Source organism: Cotesia typhae, unplaced genomic scaffold (genome assembly GCF_013202065.1).
Source record: "Cotesia typhae breed Kobodo isofemale line unplaced genomic scaffold, CoteBio_Ctyphae scaffold_152, whole genome shotgun sequence".
Taxonomy (NCBI): Eukaryota; Metazoa; Arthropoda; class Insecta; order Hymenoptera; family Braconidae; genus Cotesia; species Cotesia typhae.
Genome location: NW_027423776.1, coordinates 1046570 through 1061383, shown reverse-complemented (window position 1 = coordinate 1061383; position 14814 = coordinate 1046570). Strand labels below are relative to the sequence as shown.

Here is a 14814-nt window from a genome sequence, read left to right as displayed (position 1 = left end):
TATTGGTTCAAATAATGGAACTAAAACGTCATAATGACCGTTGTTGTGGTTTCCAGTAAACCTGAGTCCTTTAATTCCATCTGATGGTTCACCAAACGTAGCCCTGAGACAGCCATCTTGATATACTTGAAACTGATATGGAAACAACTCTGCCGCCGCTTTAACTTCACAAAGAGATCCTTGTGTATAAGGCTTCGACATGTCCTCGAAGTACAAACGTTTAGTACCATAAGGTTCACCAGATTCTTGCTGAGTAAAATATTTGAACCTGTGCCAGTTGTTGGATACATGATGCACGATCTGATTTCGAATAAGAGCACTTTTTGACATAGTGCCATACAATAAATACGATATTGAAGAAAAAAGACACGCACCATCACTGAGAATATGTACAACTTTTAAAGAAATCTCAGAATCCATTGGTGAATAATTATTATAAAATGTAAATAAACAAAATTTTATTTGAACTTAGGTTGATATGGTGATGGAGATTAATTGAAAAAATAGTTTAAAAAATTATATTATCATCATAACAATAAATAAATGATAATTAAATATATCTGTAAAATGTATGAAATAGCGGAAAAAACTCAGGATCAGGTTTAGGTCTGGATATCTCAATTAAAAAGCTTAAATTAGCATCAAAACTAACACTAGAGATTTATTTACAATAAATACACTAAATATTTAATTTATTCAATAGCGGATCGTTAATAAAAAAGCGGATTTATAATACACAGCGTGGTCAGCAAAAGCGAAGCCGATTGACACGTGGTTGATCACACTGTCGGCACAGAGAAAGCGGTGAATTAGTTGCACAAATAACACAGTTTATCTGTAACAAGCTAGAGCGAAAGATTAGATTTAATTTAAGTTAATTAAATTAAATAATTAAGCGAGATGCGGTTATTATACAAAGCGAGGTTTTTTAAGAGTTAGAAAAAGCGACTTGTTCAAACTAAAAAAATGGATGCGAGTCAGAAAGGAAGAAAAAAAATTAATCAGTCTTCTTCCTCGTCACTTTCGTGAAGAAAAGTAATTGCGCATGTCAGCGGAGTAAGCGGCCAATCGGAAAATTCCGTCTATCGATGTCGCCATTGATAGCCAATAGGAACGATCGATACACATGGCGTGATCGTGACGTCAGAATATATATACTCAGGCGCAAGTGTACCAAAATTTGCGGAAACGAGCTGCCATCAGGCTCGGCTCATGATATTGGGCGGCCCCCAGGAGCGAGTTCATCGCTACTGGGCCTTGTTCACCGAACATTCTCCCCCGGGTTGGCGGCTGCGTCGACAAGATCATCGTCTTCGTACATTAGCGGTAGTACACAGAGCTTTGTAATTGGGCGTACTAGCTCTGAGTTAACTGTCTTAACAGTTACCACGCGGACTTGCCCATCTTCTCCTGGATGGACAGCAATTACTTTGGCTAATGGCCACTTGGTTGGCGGGTGATCCTCAGTGGTGATCAGTACAACTGAACCCACTTTGATCTGGTTGCGCTGATGATGCCACTTTGAAATGGCCTGGTAGCGGTGGATACAATCCTGGTAGTAGCGGTTCCAGAAATTTTGAACCATTTGCTGGACTTGTTCCCAGTGCGAGAGCCGAGCAGGTTGTAAGTCTGTCAGCGATGGCTCTGGGACTGCGGTCAATGACTGTCCAATTAGAAAGTGACCTGGAGTTAGTACAGCCAGGTCAGCAGGATCTTCATTCAGCGGTGTAAGCGGTCTGGAATTCAATATGGCTTCAATTTGAGCCAGTAGCGTTGAATATTGCTCAAGCGTTAGTATCGATTCTCCGGTGGTTCTTCGGAGGTGAAATTTGATTGATTTCACAGCGGCTTCCCATTTTCCTCCAAAATGTGGAGCTCCAGGCGGATTGAACTTCCAGTTCGTGCCATCTTGAGCTATCAAACTTGATAACTCTCGTAATGTGCGGGATCCTGCAGTAAATAGTCGTTTCAGCTCTTTATCTGCTCCTACAAAATTGGTTCCACAGTCTGAATATAGCGTGTGGCAGATACCTCGGCGACTAATGAAACGGCGATAAGCGGCGATGAAAGCGGCAGCGGTGTAGTCAGTGACTATCTCTAGATGAACAGCTGAGCTGAACAGGCATACAAATACTGTGATCCAGCCTTTGTATGTTTTTGCTCCACGTCCTTGAAACGTTTTCAGTATGATGGGTCCAGCGTAATCGAGTCCTGTATGCAAAAAGGCTCGAGTTGGCTGTACTCGTGCGGCAGGTAGTTGACCCATCAGCTGTTGAGCACGTTCTCCACGATGTCTCGTGCAGATAACACAGCGTAAGATAAATGATCTGACTGGAACACGGCCTCCAATGATCCAGACAGTCTTGCGTAAATCAGCGAGCGTAAGCTGAGTACCTCCGTGAAGCGTTTTGCGGTGCGAATCATCAATCAAAATTGATGTAAGCGGTGAGTGTCGTGGTAGGATTGCTGGATGCTTTTCTTCTAGGTCCAGCAATGCGTTTTTCAAGCGGCCACCGACTCTCAGGACCCCCTGATGGTCGATGAACGGAATCAGCTTGGTGATGCTGTTATTTTTTGGCAGATCATCACCATCTTGTAGCGTGTGAATCTCTCTAGCGAAGTATTGGCCCTGAGTGAACTTAATCAAGGTCAATTTAGCGCGCTCCAGGTTTGTTGGAGTTAGCGGGTAGGCCAGCGAAGATTGTGGAACTCTTTTGAAGCGGTCGATGACCCGATGCCAGATGCTGAGCTTCCTAAGTAATGGAAACAGCTGTGTGTAATGCGCTAGTAATTGTTGGAGCAGGCACTTTTCTGCTCTCCAAGTTACTAATGTCAGACCTTGGCGTTCTTCCCGATGCGTTGCGTTGTCAGTTGGAGGCTCCAGAGTGGGCCAAGAGGATTCTGGTTTATGAAGCCAGGATGGTCCATGCCACCAGAGAGCGTGTTGCTTTAATTTTAGCGTAGGTATACCTCTTGAAGCGCAGTCAGCTGGGTTTTGTTTTCCTGGAATAAATTTCCAGGAGACATCTCGAAGCGTTTCTTGGATTTTTTCCACTCTATTGCGGACGAATGTCTTCCAGCGGGTTGCTGGACTTTTAATCCATGCGAGAGTCACGGCGGAGTCAGTCCACAGGTTGATCTTGACATTTTCTAGCGACTGGACTTCTTTGAAATGAAGTATCAGTTGAGTTAGCAACCAGGCGGCAGATAATTCCAAGCGTGGAATTGTCATTGTCTTCAGCGGTGCTACTTGCGTTTTTGAACACAAAAGTGAGACCTTTCTGTTCCCATCAGCGTCAGTGACTCTCAAATAAACTGCGGCAGCCATAGCGTTTTGTGAAGCGTCAGCGAACCCGTGCAATTCCTTAGTTGCTCCAGGTGCTATATTATTCCAGCGTGGAATGCGGATGGATTCGATGTTTTGAAGATCCTCGCGGTATCCAGTCCATTTGTGGATGAGGTCTGGTGACAATTGTTCGTCCCAGGACACTCTATCTAGCCACAGATCTTGCATAAAGATCTTGGCTTTGACGACCACTGGTGCGAGTAGTCCTAGCGGGTCATACAACTTAGCGATCTCTGACAAAATCGCTCTTTTTGTCTTCGGTGTCTCTGCGGGTAGCGTGTATTTGAACTGGAGAGCGTCAGTATGCGAATTCCAGTACATGCCCAGGACTTTTACTGGCGCATCACTGATTTCTTTAAGTGGTGTATCTAGCTGCTTTTCTTGAGCGACTTTAGCGAGTAGTTTTGGACTATTGCTAGCCCATTTGGCAAGCGGGAAGCAGCCTGCGGCACACAGTGCTTTTGTTTGCACTGCAACCTTGATAGCGTCTTCTTCGTTGTCTGCTCCACCGTAGATGTCATCTACGTAGCGCGTATCCAACATTGGAGCAACTGCTAGCGGAAAGCGGTGTCCTTCATCCTTCACAAGTTGAATCAGGACTCGTACTGCGTCAAAAGGTGCACTAGCGGTACCGTAGGTGACTGTCTTGAGACAGTAAGCGTCTACCAGGTCATTCTCATCTGTCCAGAGAATGCACTGAAGCGGCCAATCAAGTGAGTCGATCTCAATCTGTCTGAACATCTTGGTGATGTCAGTAGCGAATAAAATTCTGTAACAGCGAATTCTCAACATCACGTCAAAAATGTCAATTTGCGTTTTGGGTCCTGCGTGGAGAATGTCATTCAATGAAATTCCTGTAGATGTTGCACAGGAACCATTGAATACTGTGCGGAGCTTCGTAGTGGTGCTATCAAGTTTCAATACCCCATGGTGAGGTAAGAAGTAAGCGTTTGCGGGCAGTTCGTTGATTGAAACTAGTACCATGTGTCCTAGTTGGATATATTCTGCCATGAACGCGCGATACATATTAGAATAATCCTTTTCTCGCGACATGCGAGTAATTAATCTGCGGAGTGACCCCATGGCTGCGTTGATAGAGTCGCCAAGTTGACTCTCGGGGGCTTTAAGCGGCAGCCTCACTATATAGCGTCCATCAGGCTGTCGATAATGCGTTTGACGAAAGTGAACTTCACATTCGTCCTCCTCAGCGATGTTGAGCGATAAATTTCCTGATGGTACTTCTTCCTGTTCCCAAAACTTAGCGATAGCGTCTTGTAATTCTGTATCAAATGACGCATGTAATGCTGCGTGTTGTGTTGAAGCGGTTTTAGCGGTGACGGCTCCATAGACAATCCAACCAAGCGTGGTGGATTGTGCAATCGGAGCATTGCGAGGTCCTCGTTGAATCTCTGCGTTCATTATCTGTGCGGCTGGTGATGCACCTAGAATAATATCTACAGGACGTGGCTGTAGATACTGCGGGTCAGCTAGTTGGAGATTCTCCAGATGCGGCCATTTCGGATCAGCGATCACGAACGATGGAAGATCTACCGTCAGCGTTGGTAGAATATGCATGCTGACATACATTGATGCGGTCGTATGCAGCGAACGAAGCTCAATTGTGCTCACACCTAGTGAGCTTCCTGCGGAGACATTGCCAATGCCCTTGAGCATGACCATGTCACGATGTAGCGGTTGTCCAAGCTTTTTGAAGAGCGTCTGTCTCATAAAAGAGAGCTCTGAGCCTTGATCAATCAAAACTCTGGCGGTAATTGGATTACCACGATGCGGGTGGACCTGGACTAAGGCGGTAGCTAGTAAAACTTGAGCGGAAAGCGGATCTGAAATAATCAACAATTAATGTTGAGTTATAAGCGGGTTAAGGGAACGGTTAGTTACCTTGAGCGGTGTCTGCTTGTTGCGGTGAAGCTGATTTGAGTGGTGCATCTCTGTGGATGGAAGTGTGGTGACGTTGACTGCACTTCCTGCATCCTTGAGCGGTCTTACAATCAGCTACGCGATGTGGGCCCAAGCAATTGTAACACAAGCGGTACTTTTCGACAATGTCGATTCGTTCTTGTAAAGTTGCGGCCTTGAAGGTCGGACAGAACAGCATATAGTGCTCCTCCGGGCACAGCGGGCAATATCTCTGAGGCTTGCCCTTATATTGTGTAGCGGTGTAAGAAGACTTGGGCTTCTGATGATCCTTATTGCGTGAACCTCCAGGTCTTGGACCTTCAGCGTGCTTCTTAGGCTCAGTTGAGGACTCCAGGTTCTCCCAAGCCCTGACCTTGGACTTGAGGAACTCGTGTAGCTGCGTGTAGGTTGGCATGTCATCAGTCAACCCAAGACTGGTCTCCCAGTCCTCTCTTACAGCGGGCGGTAATCGGCGAAGCGTAAGATGGATTATCATAAGGTCCCAGTGTTCAACTGGAACACCTTGGGCTTTAATAGAATCCAGTGCCTTCTGGTTTGATAACAGCAAGGCATCTAGTTTAGCGGCTGAGCGGGAGGGAACTGACTCACCGACCAAGAGGTCTTCAAGGTGAGATGCGACTACGCGGCGTGGATTGGAGTAGCGGCTCTTCAGCAGGTTCCAAGCGGGCTCAAAAGACTCATCAGTCGATGACATATTGCCTATGAGCTGGTGTGCTTCGTCTTTGGTGAAGGTCTTCAAATAATGCATCTTCTGGCTGTTTTTCAGAGGAGCATTGTCTATAACGATGTCTGAAAATAGCTGACTAAAAGATCCCCAACGTTTAAAGTCGCCTGAGAAGCAGTGGAGCTTGATTTTAGGGAGTCCAGTGCCTGATGACCCTCCCATGAAGGTTGTGCTGTTCAAGGCGATGTGTTGATGGTGTGCGGCATCTCAAGCGTCAATTTCATCCTGAAGAGCGCCTATGCGGTTGGCAATGCGGGTGTCCATGAGTCCAAAGGCGGCGTGAGCGTCAGTGTATTGATTTCCAGTATGATAATCATGCTGGAGCACCTCTTTGTAAGTTGAGAACAGTAACGAGTTCAAGTCCGTAATATCTTGCCAAAGTTTTGAGCCTTGTTTGGCTACGGACTCCAAAGCGGTCATGGACAACTTACTGATTTCTTCATCAGTCAAGCGGTTGTTCAAAGCGTACAATGCAACCAAGTACTGCTGTTGCATTGCAATTGCACTCTCGAAGTCCATATTTGCGGTTAATTAGGCCCGAAGTCGAGTTTTCAGTCTAATAAAAACGAAGTGTTCAGCGTACCGGTGTACGTATGACTACCAGGAGCAGCACCCGATGTGCTCCGCGATGCTCCTGACACTCGACCTTCCTAGCGGTAATAAAGTTCACTCAACAATACACAATTTTTTAAGCGGAATAATTATTTAAATTAATTAAGATAGAGCCAGCCTGATCCGGCTCGAGGGACCAAATGTAAAATGTATGAAATAGCGGAAAAAACTCAGGATCAGGTTTAGGTCTGGATATCTCAATTAAAAAGCTTAAATTAGCATCAAAACTAACACTAGAGATTTATTTACAATAAATACACTAAATATTTAATTTATTCAATAGCGGATCGTTAATAAAAAAGCGGATTTATAATACACAGCGTGGTCAGCAAAAGCGAAGCCAATTGACACGTGGTTGATCACACTGTCGGCACAGAGAAAGCGGTGAATTAGTTGCACAAATAACACAGTTTATCTGTAACAAGCTAGAGCGAAAGATTAGATTTAATTTAAGTTAATTAAATTAAATAATTAAGCGAGATGCGGTTATTATACAAAGCGAGGTTTTTTAAGAGTTAGAAAAAGCGACTTGTTCAAACTAAAAAAATGGATGCGAGTCAGAAAGGAAGAAAAAAAATTAATCAGTCTTCTTCCTCGTCACTTTCGTGAAGAAAAGTAATTGCGCATGTCAGCGGAGTAAGCGGCCAATCGGAAAATTCCGTCTATCGATGTCGCCATTGATAGCCAATAGGAACGATCGATACACATGGCGTGATCGTGACGTCAGAATATATATACTCAGGCGCAAGTGTACCAAAATTTGCGGAAACGAGCTGCCATCAGGCTCGGCTCATGATATTGGGCGGCCCCCAGGAGCGAGTTCATCGCTACTGGGCCTTGTTCACCGAACAATATCAATTAGCAATGTTTTGACAAATCCAATCAAAAAAAATTATGTTTAATCAACTTTCGAAAATAAATCGATGTTTTTAAATTTAATTAAGAATCTCGTTATTATTATTGAATGGAGATCGAATAAATATTCCGATGATTACTTCATAAATTAAATTATTTAAAATTATGATGATAAATTAAATGGGAAAAATAACAAAGTATATTGAATTATATATTTTGAAACAGAAAAACGATTAAATAAAAACTCACCAAGACTGCAAGAACATTAAAAATAAGAAATCACTTTTGGTTTGATTTCACTCACTTTGAATATCCATAAAATTAATTCTTAATTGAGTAGCATTTCACTAAATTATCATCAACACTATATTAACTGAAATTCTATTATAATTAAGAAATCACCTTATTAACAAAAAAAAAATAATATAAAAAAATTATAGATTATTTAACTTCACTCAATTAAGCTGACTTAAATCCGGTCTAATAGATTTTATTAAATCAATAAGATCAGTTTTTTAAATTATTTATCGTGACAGCTGTCTGATAATATTTTTATTTTGACACAATAAAAAAAGTGTCAAAACAAATGTCATCCTAAAATATAAGCATATTGAAGTTATATATTTACAAATAATTAACCTATTTCAATTTAATAACTAAAATAATATATTTATAGACTAAAAAATTAATATTATATTATTTATAAAGAATATTCAACCAATATTATTAATAACTATATTTACAAAATAATTAACTAATGTAAATGAAAATAAAATTTAAAGTTCAATAAATAAAACAATAAAATAACCAAATATAAAATAACAAATTAAAAAAAAAATTTTTTCCAATTTTTTTTTCGAAATGGATTTAAATAATTTGGATTTAGAACAATTAATAGTAAATGGAGATAAAACATTTGGACCTCACGATTGGTCTCATGAAATTAAAAAACAAATAATCGGTAAGTCAATAATAGTCATTATTTGTTTATCATGTTTGATACAAATCCATACATCATTGATCAATTTTTTTTGACTCAAGAAAATATTTTGGATAGCTTTAATTATTTTAGTTATCTAATATTTTAGTTACTTATGTAACACTTTCTTTAGTGAAGAGTATTTTCTTGACTGTATAAAATTTTTTCTTGTTCTAAAACAACTTATGTCTTACTGAATACTTTTTTCATTGAGAATTACATTTTTCTTTGATGATAAGATCAATTAATTTCACAAAATCATTAAGAATTTTTTTTGTTCTTAAATAGATTTTGTCGACCAGATTGATGGGATTTATGTCGTAGGATGCACTACTATTGTGAAAATTTTTTTGAGAGATGGTCGTATTCATGAGGCAATGGCTTTTAAAGAATTACGGAGTGATTCCTATGGAATTGCATATGATCAAGCACGAAATGTAAAACATTAAATTTCCTTGATTAGTATTTGTGAGGAAGTGAATTAAATATAAGCCAATATTTGTGTTTAATAATCTAATTAAATCTTTATTTAAACTTCTAAAATATAATTAAATAATCTTGTAATAATATAACGTAGAATGTAGGGATAATAATTAATATAGTAAGGCACGTGTTAACACGTAATACCGCCGAGTACAGAGCACGAGAGAAGAAGAAGAAAAGAATGTAGGAGAGAGGAGTCGTATACGCCGTCAAGCGGCGCGTAGATCGCCGCCAACTCACTAGTAATAATAATAATAAGCTTAAGCTGGCTTGGGTAAATCTCGACTTCTTAACAGTATTAGAGTTAATAATTAATTTTGCTTAATTAACAATAACAATTTCTCTTTATTTTCAATAGGGATCATTTGTCAGGGCTCTTTATGACACCTTCTTGTTTTTTAAGGAATTCCGCGACAATTTATTCTCTTTAACCGAGCAAAAATTAAAAAGATTGGCCAATCAAGAACGATTAAAATATGAGTGGAGAAAAAAAAATGATTCATAATTATTTATGATTCATTAAATTTTATTATAGATTTTAATACTCATAAGAGAATTTTATTTATTATTTATTGGCGCCAGATGTACAGCTTGTCTAACAAACTCTGATACATCTTTCGCTTAAATCTACTTTTCTTTCACTAATTTTATAATTTATTATTTTATTTTAGTATTCCAACTTAATAGTTAATCTATATTTCAATCTATAACGGTAGTAAATACTTTCGTAGACGTTGGGTCGTTTCCTTAGTTTCAGCTTATCGTATATAGCAGATTCTTTTCAAATTTTGAGCTTATAGGAGCTACAGCTCGGAAATTTAAAAATTCAATTGTTAACACTCACCCCCGCAACCTCCTGTCGGAAAGGATATCGTAAAATTCGTTCATAAATTATTTTTACATCACTTACACAAAATTCATACAAAATTAGGAGTCTGTAGTAGCTAGAAGTCGAAAATTTTTAATTTTCATTGTTAACGTCCACCCCCGCAATCCATATTGGGAGTAGATTGTCATAAAATACGATCTTAGATCATTTCTACATCCCATAGAACAGATTCTTACCAAATTCTTAGCCTTTAGAAGCTACAGCTAAAAAATTTAAAATTTTCATTGTTAAGATCCACCCCCGCATTCCTCTGTGGAGTGGGATATCAAAGAATTCGTTCGTAACTTATTTTTACATTACTTACACAAAATTCATACAAAATTAAAAGTCTGTAGGAGCTAGAAGTCAAAAATTTTTAATTTTTATTGTTGACGTCCACCCCCGCAATCCATATTGGGAGTAGATTGTCATAAAATCCGCTCTTAGATCATTTCTACATCACATATAGGAGATTCCTACCAAATTTGAAGTCGATAGCAGCTATAGGTTAAAAATGGGAATTTTCCATTGTTAACGCCCCCGCAACCCCCCTTGTGGGTGGAATTTCGTAAAATCCGTTCTTAGCTGACCTCTACTCGGCGAAAGGAATAATCCTACCAAATTTCAAGTCGCTACACCTTATGGTTCCAGAGATATCGTGATGAGTCAATATATAGGTGAAAATCTCTTATATATATATATATATATATATATATATATATATATATATATATATATATATATATATATATATATATATATATATATATATAGATTAAAAAATGCTGCATCTAATTATATATCATTCATACACTGAAAAAAAAATTAACTTGAATCAAGAATAAAGTTCTTAAACCAAAAAAATAATTTTGAAGAGTTTCATTGTTTTGATTCAAGACCATAAATTCTTGAATCAAGTAAAATGAACTTAAACCAAGAAAAATTTCTCAGTTTAAGAATTTTTTTACTCAAATCAAGAAGATGAAATTCTTCAAGATTATTTACTTGATTCAAGTTAATTTTTTTTTCTGTGTTATCATACGTAATTATATACACGAAGAGAATTTTATGTTAACGGTAATCATCCCTATTTTGTAGCTTCTACTATACAGGATGGTTACTAACTTTTACAAAGTTAAGATGATAGATGCAACTATCCGGTGATAGTAATTAGCACAATCAGTATATATTAATTCCCACAATTATGATGATACGGTTCTTATCTAGATGGTAACTTTTACCATCGGAGATAGTTAAAATCATCATAATTGTAATCATATATTCCAATAAACGTTTAAAAAAAATTTATCGATATATTATATATACATTATATTATAGATAATTTTATATTATAGATAATTTTATATTATAGATAATTTTATATTATAGATAAATTTATTATGACATTAAAGTTAGCAGTCTTTTTTTTTTAATAAATAAATTTGCTCCGAAAAAATATTTCTAAAAAATTGGATTTTTATTTTTTTAATTTTCCAAATGTCAATTTTTTTTCTCATTTTCTTTGACATAATTTATTTATTGAAATAATCCTTAAAATTATAAAATATCTGCTAAATTAATTTTCATTAATTTATTTTTTTTCATTATGACTTATGAAAATATAATTAATTAATTAATTAAAATTTATACTTACGTCGATGTCAACAGAAGAAATAGTGAAATTTGAGGTTATGTGTACAAACACCGTTGGATTGCGGTAAATTATTTAAACGTATGGAAATAAGACTGCAGTGCTCGACATTTTTAAAAAAAAAGAGCGTGTGTACAGAGTACACATGTTAGAAGTGAAACTTCTTTGGCAAACTCAATTTATAATTCATTAATTAATAGTTAATAGATATCAAAGACAGGTACATAAAGGATTTATGCATATATAGTATTGAAAGGATTAAATGAGAAAAATTTACACTATTTATGTCACATATTCTTTCAATTTATTTCTTCAATATGTACAACATCATCTGATGATATTTGTAATGATATGGTTGTCACTAAAGCCTTATATGGTAACTAAAATATGAAACATAAGTTCTTGTTTCAATATTTTCTAAATATCGTGTAAAAATGGCATTTATTGTGGTTCCGTATTTAGTTGTTGACATGTTAGGATTATTATTTAATTGCAGACTAAATTTTTCATATAAAAAGTTAATTAATGGTGTCGAACATTAAAATATCTGAATAAAAACGTTAATAAAACAGTAAAAATAAACACGAGGTTATAAAATACATAATAATAATAACATTTAAGAGCAGTGTACCTACAGTCTAAAATATACAACGCATGTGCACATGAAAATAACATTTCTATAGTGTAAAAGTATAAAATTCCTTTATATCTTTATCTTTTTCTCTCCGACTACGTACATATATGCGTCTTTTAATGTGACGCTCATATTATGATTATTGTGACGCTTATATTATTACTAGCTGATACCCGCCCGCTTCGCTGGGCATACAAAAAATTTTATGGTGTAACCTAGACGAAAAATATAAACAAAATGATTAATTTCAAAAAGATAATGAATATAAATTTTGAATTAGAGAAAAGTGATTGTTTGTGATGACCGGTGTTAGCAAGTATTAAATATATGAGAAAAGTATTTTATTATTAATAATTAATCAATCAATCAATGGGTCAGTTAGTCATTAAATCTGTCATTACATAGATTTCCGCATCACCCATGAGGTACTGTGTAGTAAGATGCGTTCCCATTATTTTACATGGCGGGTCCCCAGTAGGCCTAAACCATGTAAAAATTACCAACATGAAAATAAATATATATTATATTTTTTTTTATTTTTTTAAACCCATTGAGTTATATTTTTTAGTAAATTTCACTTTGATGTTCTTTATTTTTTATGTATGGCAATTTTTATAAATATCAACGAAATTTTTATTTTTTATCACATTAATTTATTTCTTTCAATTATTACATTTAAGAACATATTATTATCATATGATTACTTATAATAATTGTTAAAAATATATAATATCTAAAATAATGTACTTACATGTTTAAAACTTCTTTATATACAACATTCTTCGTTCGCTTCTCTGGTTGAAGAATGATGAGATTTTCAGAGGAACTTACTCTTGAACATGCTACATAAAATTGACCATGGGAAAAACAGTCACTTTGTAAATCTACACCAGCTAATTTTAAACTCTGCCCTTGAGCTTTATTAATAGTCATCGCGAAGCAAACTCTAACTGGAAACTGCAAACGCTTAAATTTAAAATGATAATCTGATGGAATCAAAGGTATTCTTGGAATGAATACATTTTCTCCCTTATACTTTCCTGTAAAAATGGTCGCTTCAATTAAATTTTTCCGCAGAGTTTTTACCTCTAGTCTGGTGCCATTACACAATTTGGGAGGATTCAAGTTATGCAACAACATTGTCGGTGTACCAATCTTTAAATGAAGAATATGAGGTGGTATGCCTGGCGAGTTAAGTGTATGCAGAAACTCAACAGGATAATGAACAGTTTCCTCTACTTCTATGACTGTATCTACAGACTCATACTTCATATGTTCAGTTGTTTGTTGTTCTATCAGTAAGGTATTAATCCTATCAGCTGATTCATTTATTGGAGTCAGAATAGCTCTTTCTTTTAACCATGATAAACTATCTAATGCACCACGTTGAATATTCGGGTATATTCTATCAATCAAAGTAATCAACTCTCCCACAGTTTCACAAAGGTTACTTGGAATGGTTATTTTTCTTTCTTCTTCTGGGAGATTTCCGTTACCTATGTCAATTAATAATTCTGAAAACTCTTTCGCTCTCAAGTCATTTTGAAGACATACCCTCATATTAACTTTCAACGATAGGACTTTTATATTAGGCCATAAAATTGAAGATTTTAGGCAGGCTTTAATTTCATCTGCACGTGTCCCTCGTGGTACAACAGGTAAACTTTGTCTGAAGTCACCAGCTAAAAGAATAGTCAATCCACCCATAAGTCGATTATTCTCTCTAATGTCTTGAAGTGTCTGATTAAGAGCATCAACACCTTTCTTGTGGGCCTTAGTACACTCATCCCACACTATAATTTTTGTTTCTCTGAGTACATGCGCCATGTCACTTTGCTTTGAGATATTACAAATGGGATTATCGGAATGATTCAAGTTGAGAGGTAGTTTAAAAGCTGAGTGCGCCGTCTTGCCTCCATCAATTAACGTAGCTGCAATCCCTGACGAAGCAACAGCAACAGAAATATTTTTCTACTCCTAATTTTGGCAAGCAGAAGATTGATCAAGAAAGTTTTCCCAGTTCCACCAGGAGCATCAAGAAAAAACAACTTCCCTGAATTAGAATCAATACTGTTCAAGACTTCATCATAAACTTGTTTCTGATCGTCATTTAATTTCGAAACCCCTACAGAAACTGCTTCGATCAACTGAGAAACATCATAAGCCAATTCATTTATGTACTGACGGTTGTTAATAACGTTGCTTTGCTCTCTTAATGGTTCTGGAAGCCCAAATTCTAACAATGACTTACCTGACATTGATGTAACAATATCTTCAAGAAGGATAAGACACTGGTTGTAAACGATATCAATGATCAGTTCAACACCTCTACTCTCTCTTTCCATTTGTCTTTTGATATCTTCTGCCAAACTTTCCCGGTACTTTGTCCATAATTTTATCGGATCTCCCACTTGACAAAAAACCAACATAATCGCGAATAACTCTCTAATTTTATAAGGAGAATCAAAAATAGAAGCTTTCTCTAAAGTACGATCCCAGTTAATATCGTCTTCCAATAATCCAAGTGCTCTGCAAGTTGCTTGAAAAGTCGGATGCTCTACCCCTTCTACAGTTTTTAAATCATTGAATGAAGTAGGACCACGAATCTCATGTAGGAGAAGGCGTAAATAGTAGCATTCAGTATTACCGGGATGGACAGTATACACTCTACCCAACACATGATCTTTTTTAATTTCTGGAAAACCTGTCACGACTTTTCCTTTT

General features: G+C 36.7%; 2 protein-coding genes across 7 annotated transcripts in view; one reads left to right on the top strand and one right to left on the bottom strand.

Annotated features, from left to right (window-relative positions):
• Positions 1-14814, top strand: part of LOC141535662 (uncharacterized) — a 54818-nt gene that overhangs the window by 24409 nt on the left and 15595 nt on the right. The window contains exon 4 of one of the 6 annotated variants that reach the window (XM_074255719.1): positions 8743-8918. The exons of the other annotated variants lie outside the window; for them this stretch is intronic. Within the exon in view, the coding sequence (XP_074111820.1) occupies positions 8743-8903 (161 nt within the window). The 3' untranslated portion in view covers positions 8904-8918. Of the gene's footprint in view, positions 1-8742; positions 8919-14814 lie in introns of those variants that run through there. 6 annotated transcript variants of the gene reach the window in all.
• LOC141536123 (uncharacterized) lies at positions 4756-6196 on the bottom strand. Its single transcript, XM_074256388.1, has one exon. It carries the CDS (start codon positions 6168-6170, stop codon positions 5238-5240), a length of 933 nt encoding a protein of 310 aa, XP_074112489.1. The 5' UTR covers positions 6171-6196; the 3' UTR covers positions 4756-5237.

Coding starts and splice junctions, on each gene's coding strand:
- LOC141536123 (XM_074256388.1), bottom strand. CDS start 6,170: ATGGGAGGGTCATCAGGCACTGGACTCCCTAAAATCAAGCTCCACTGC.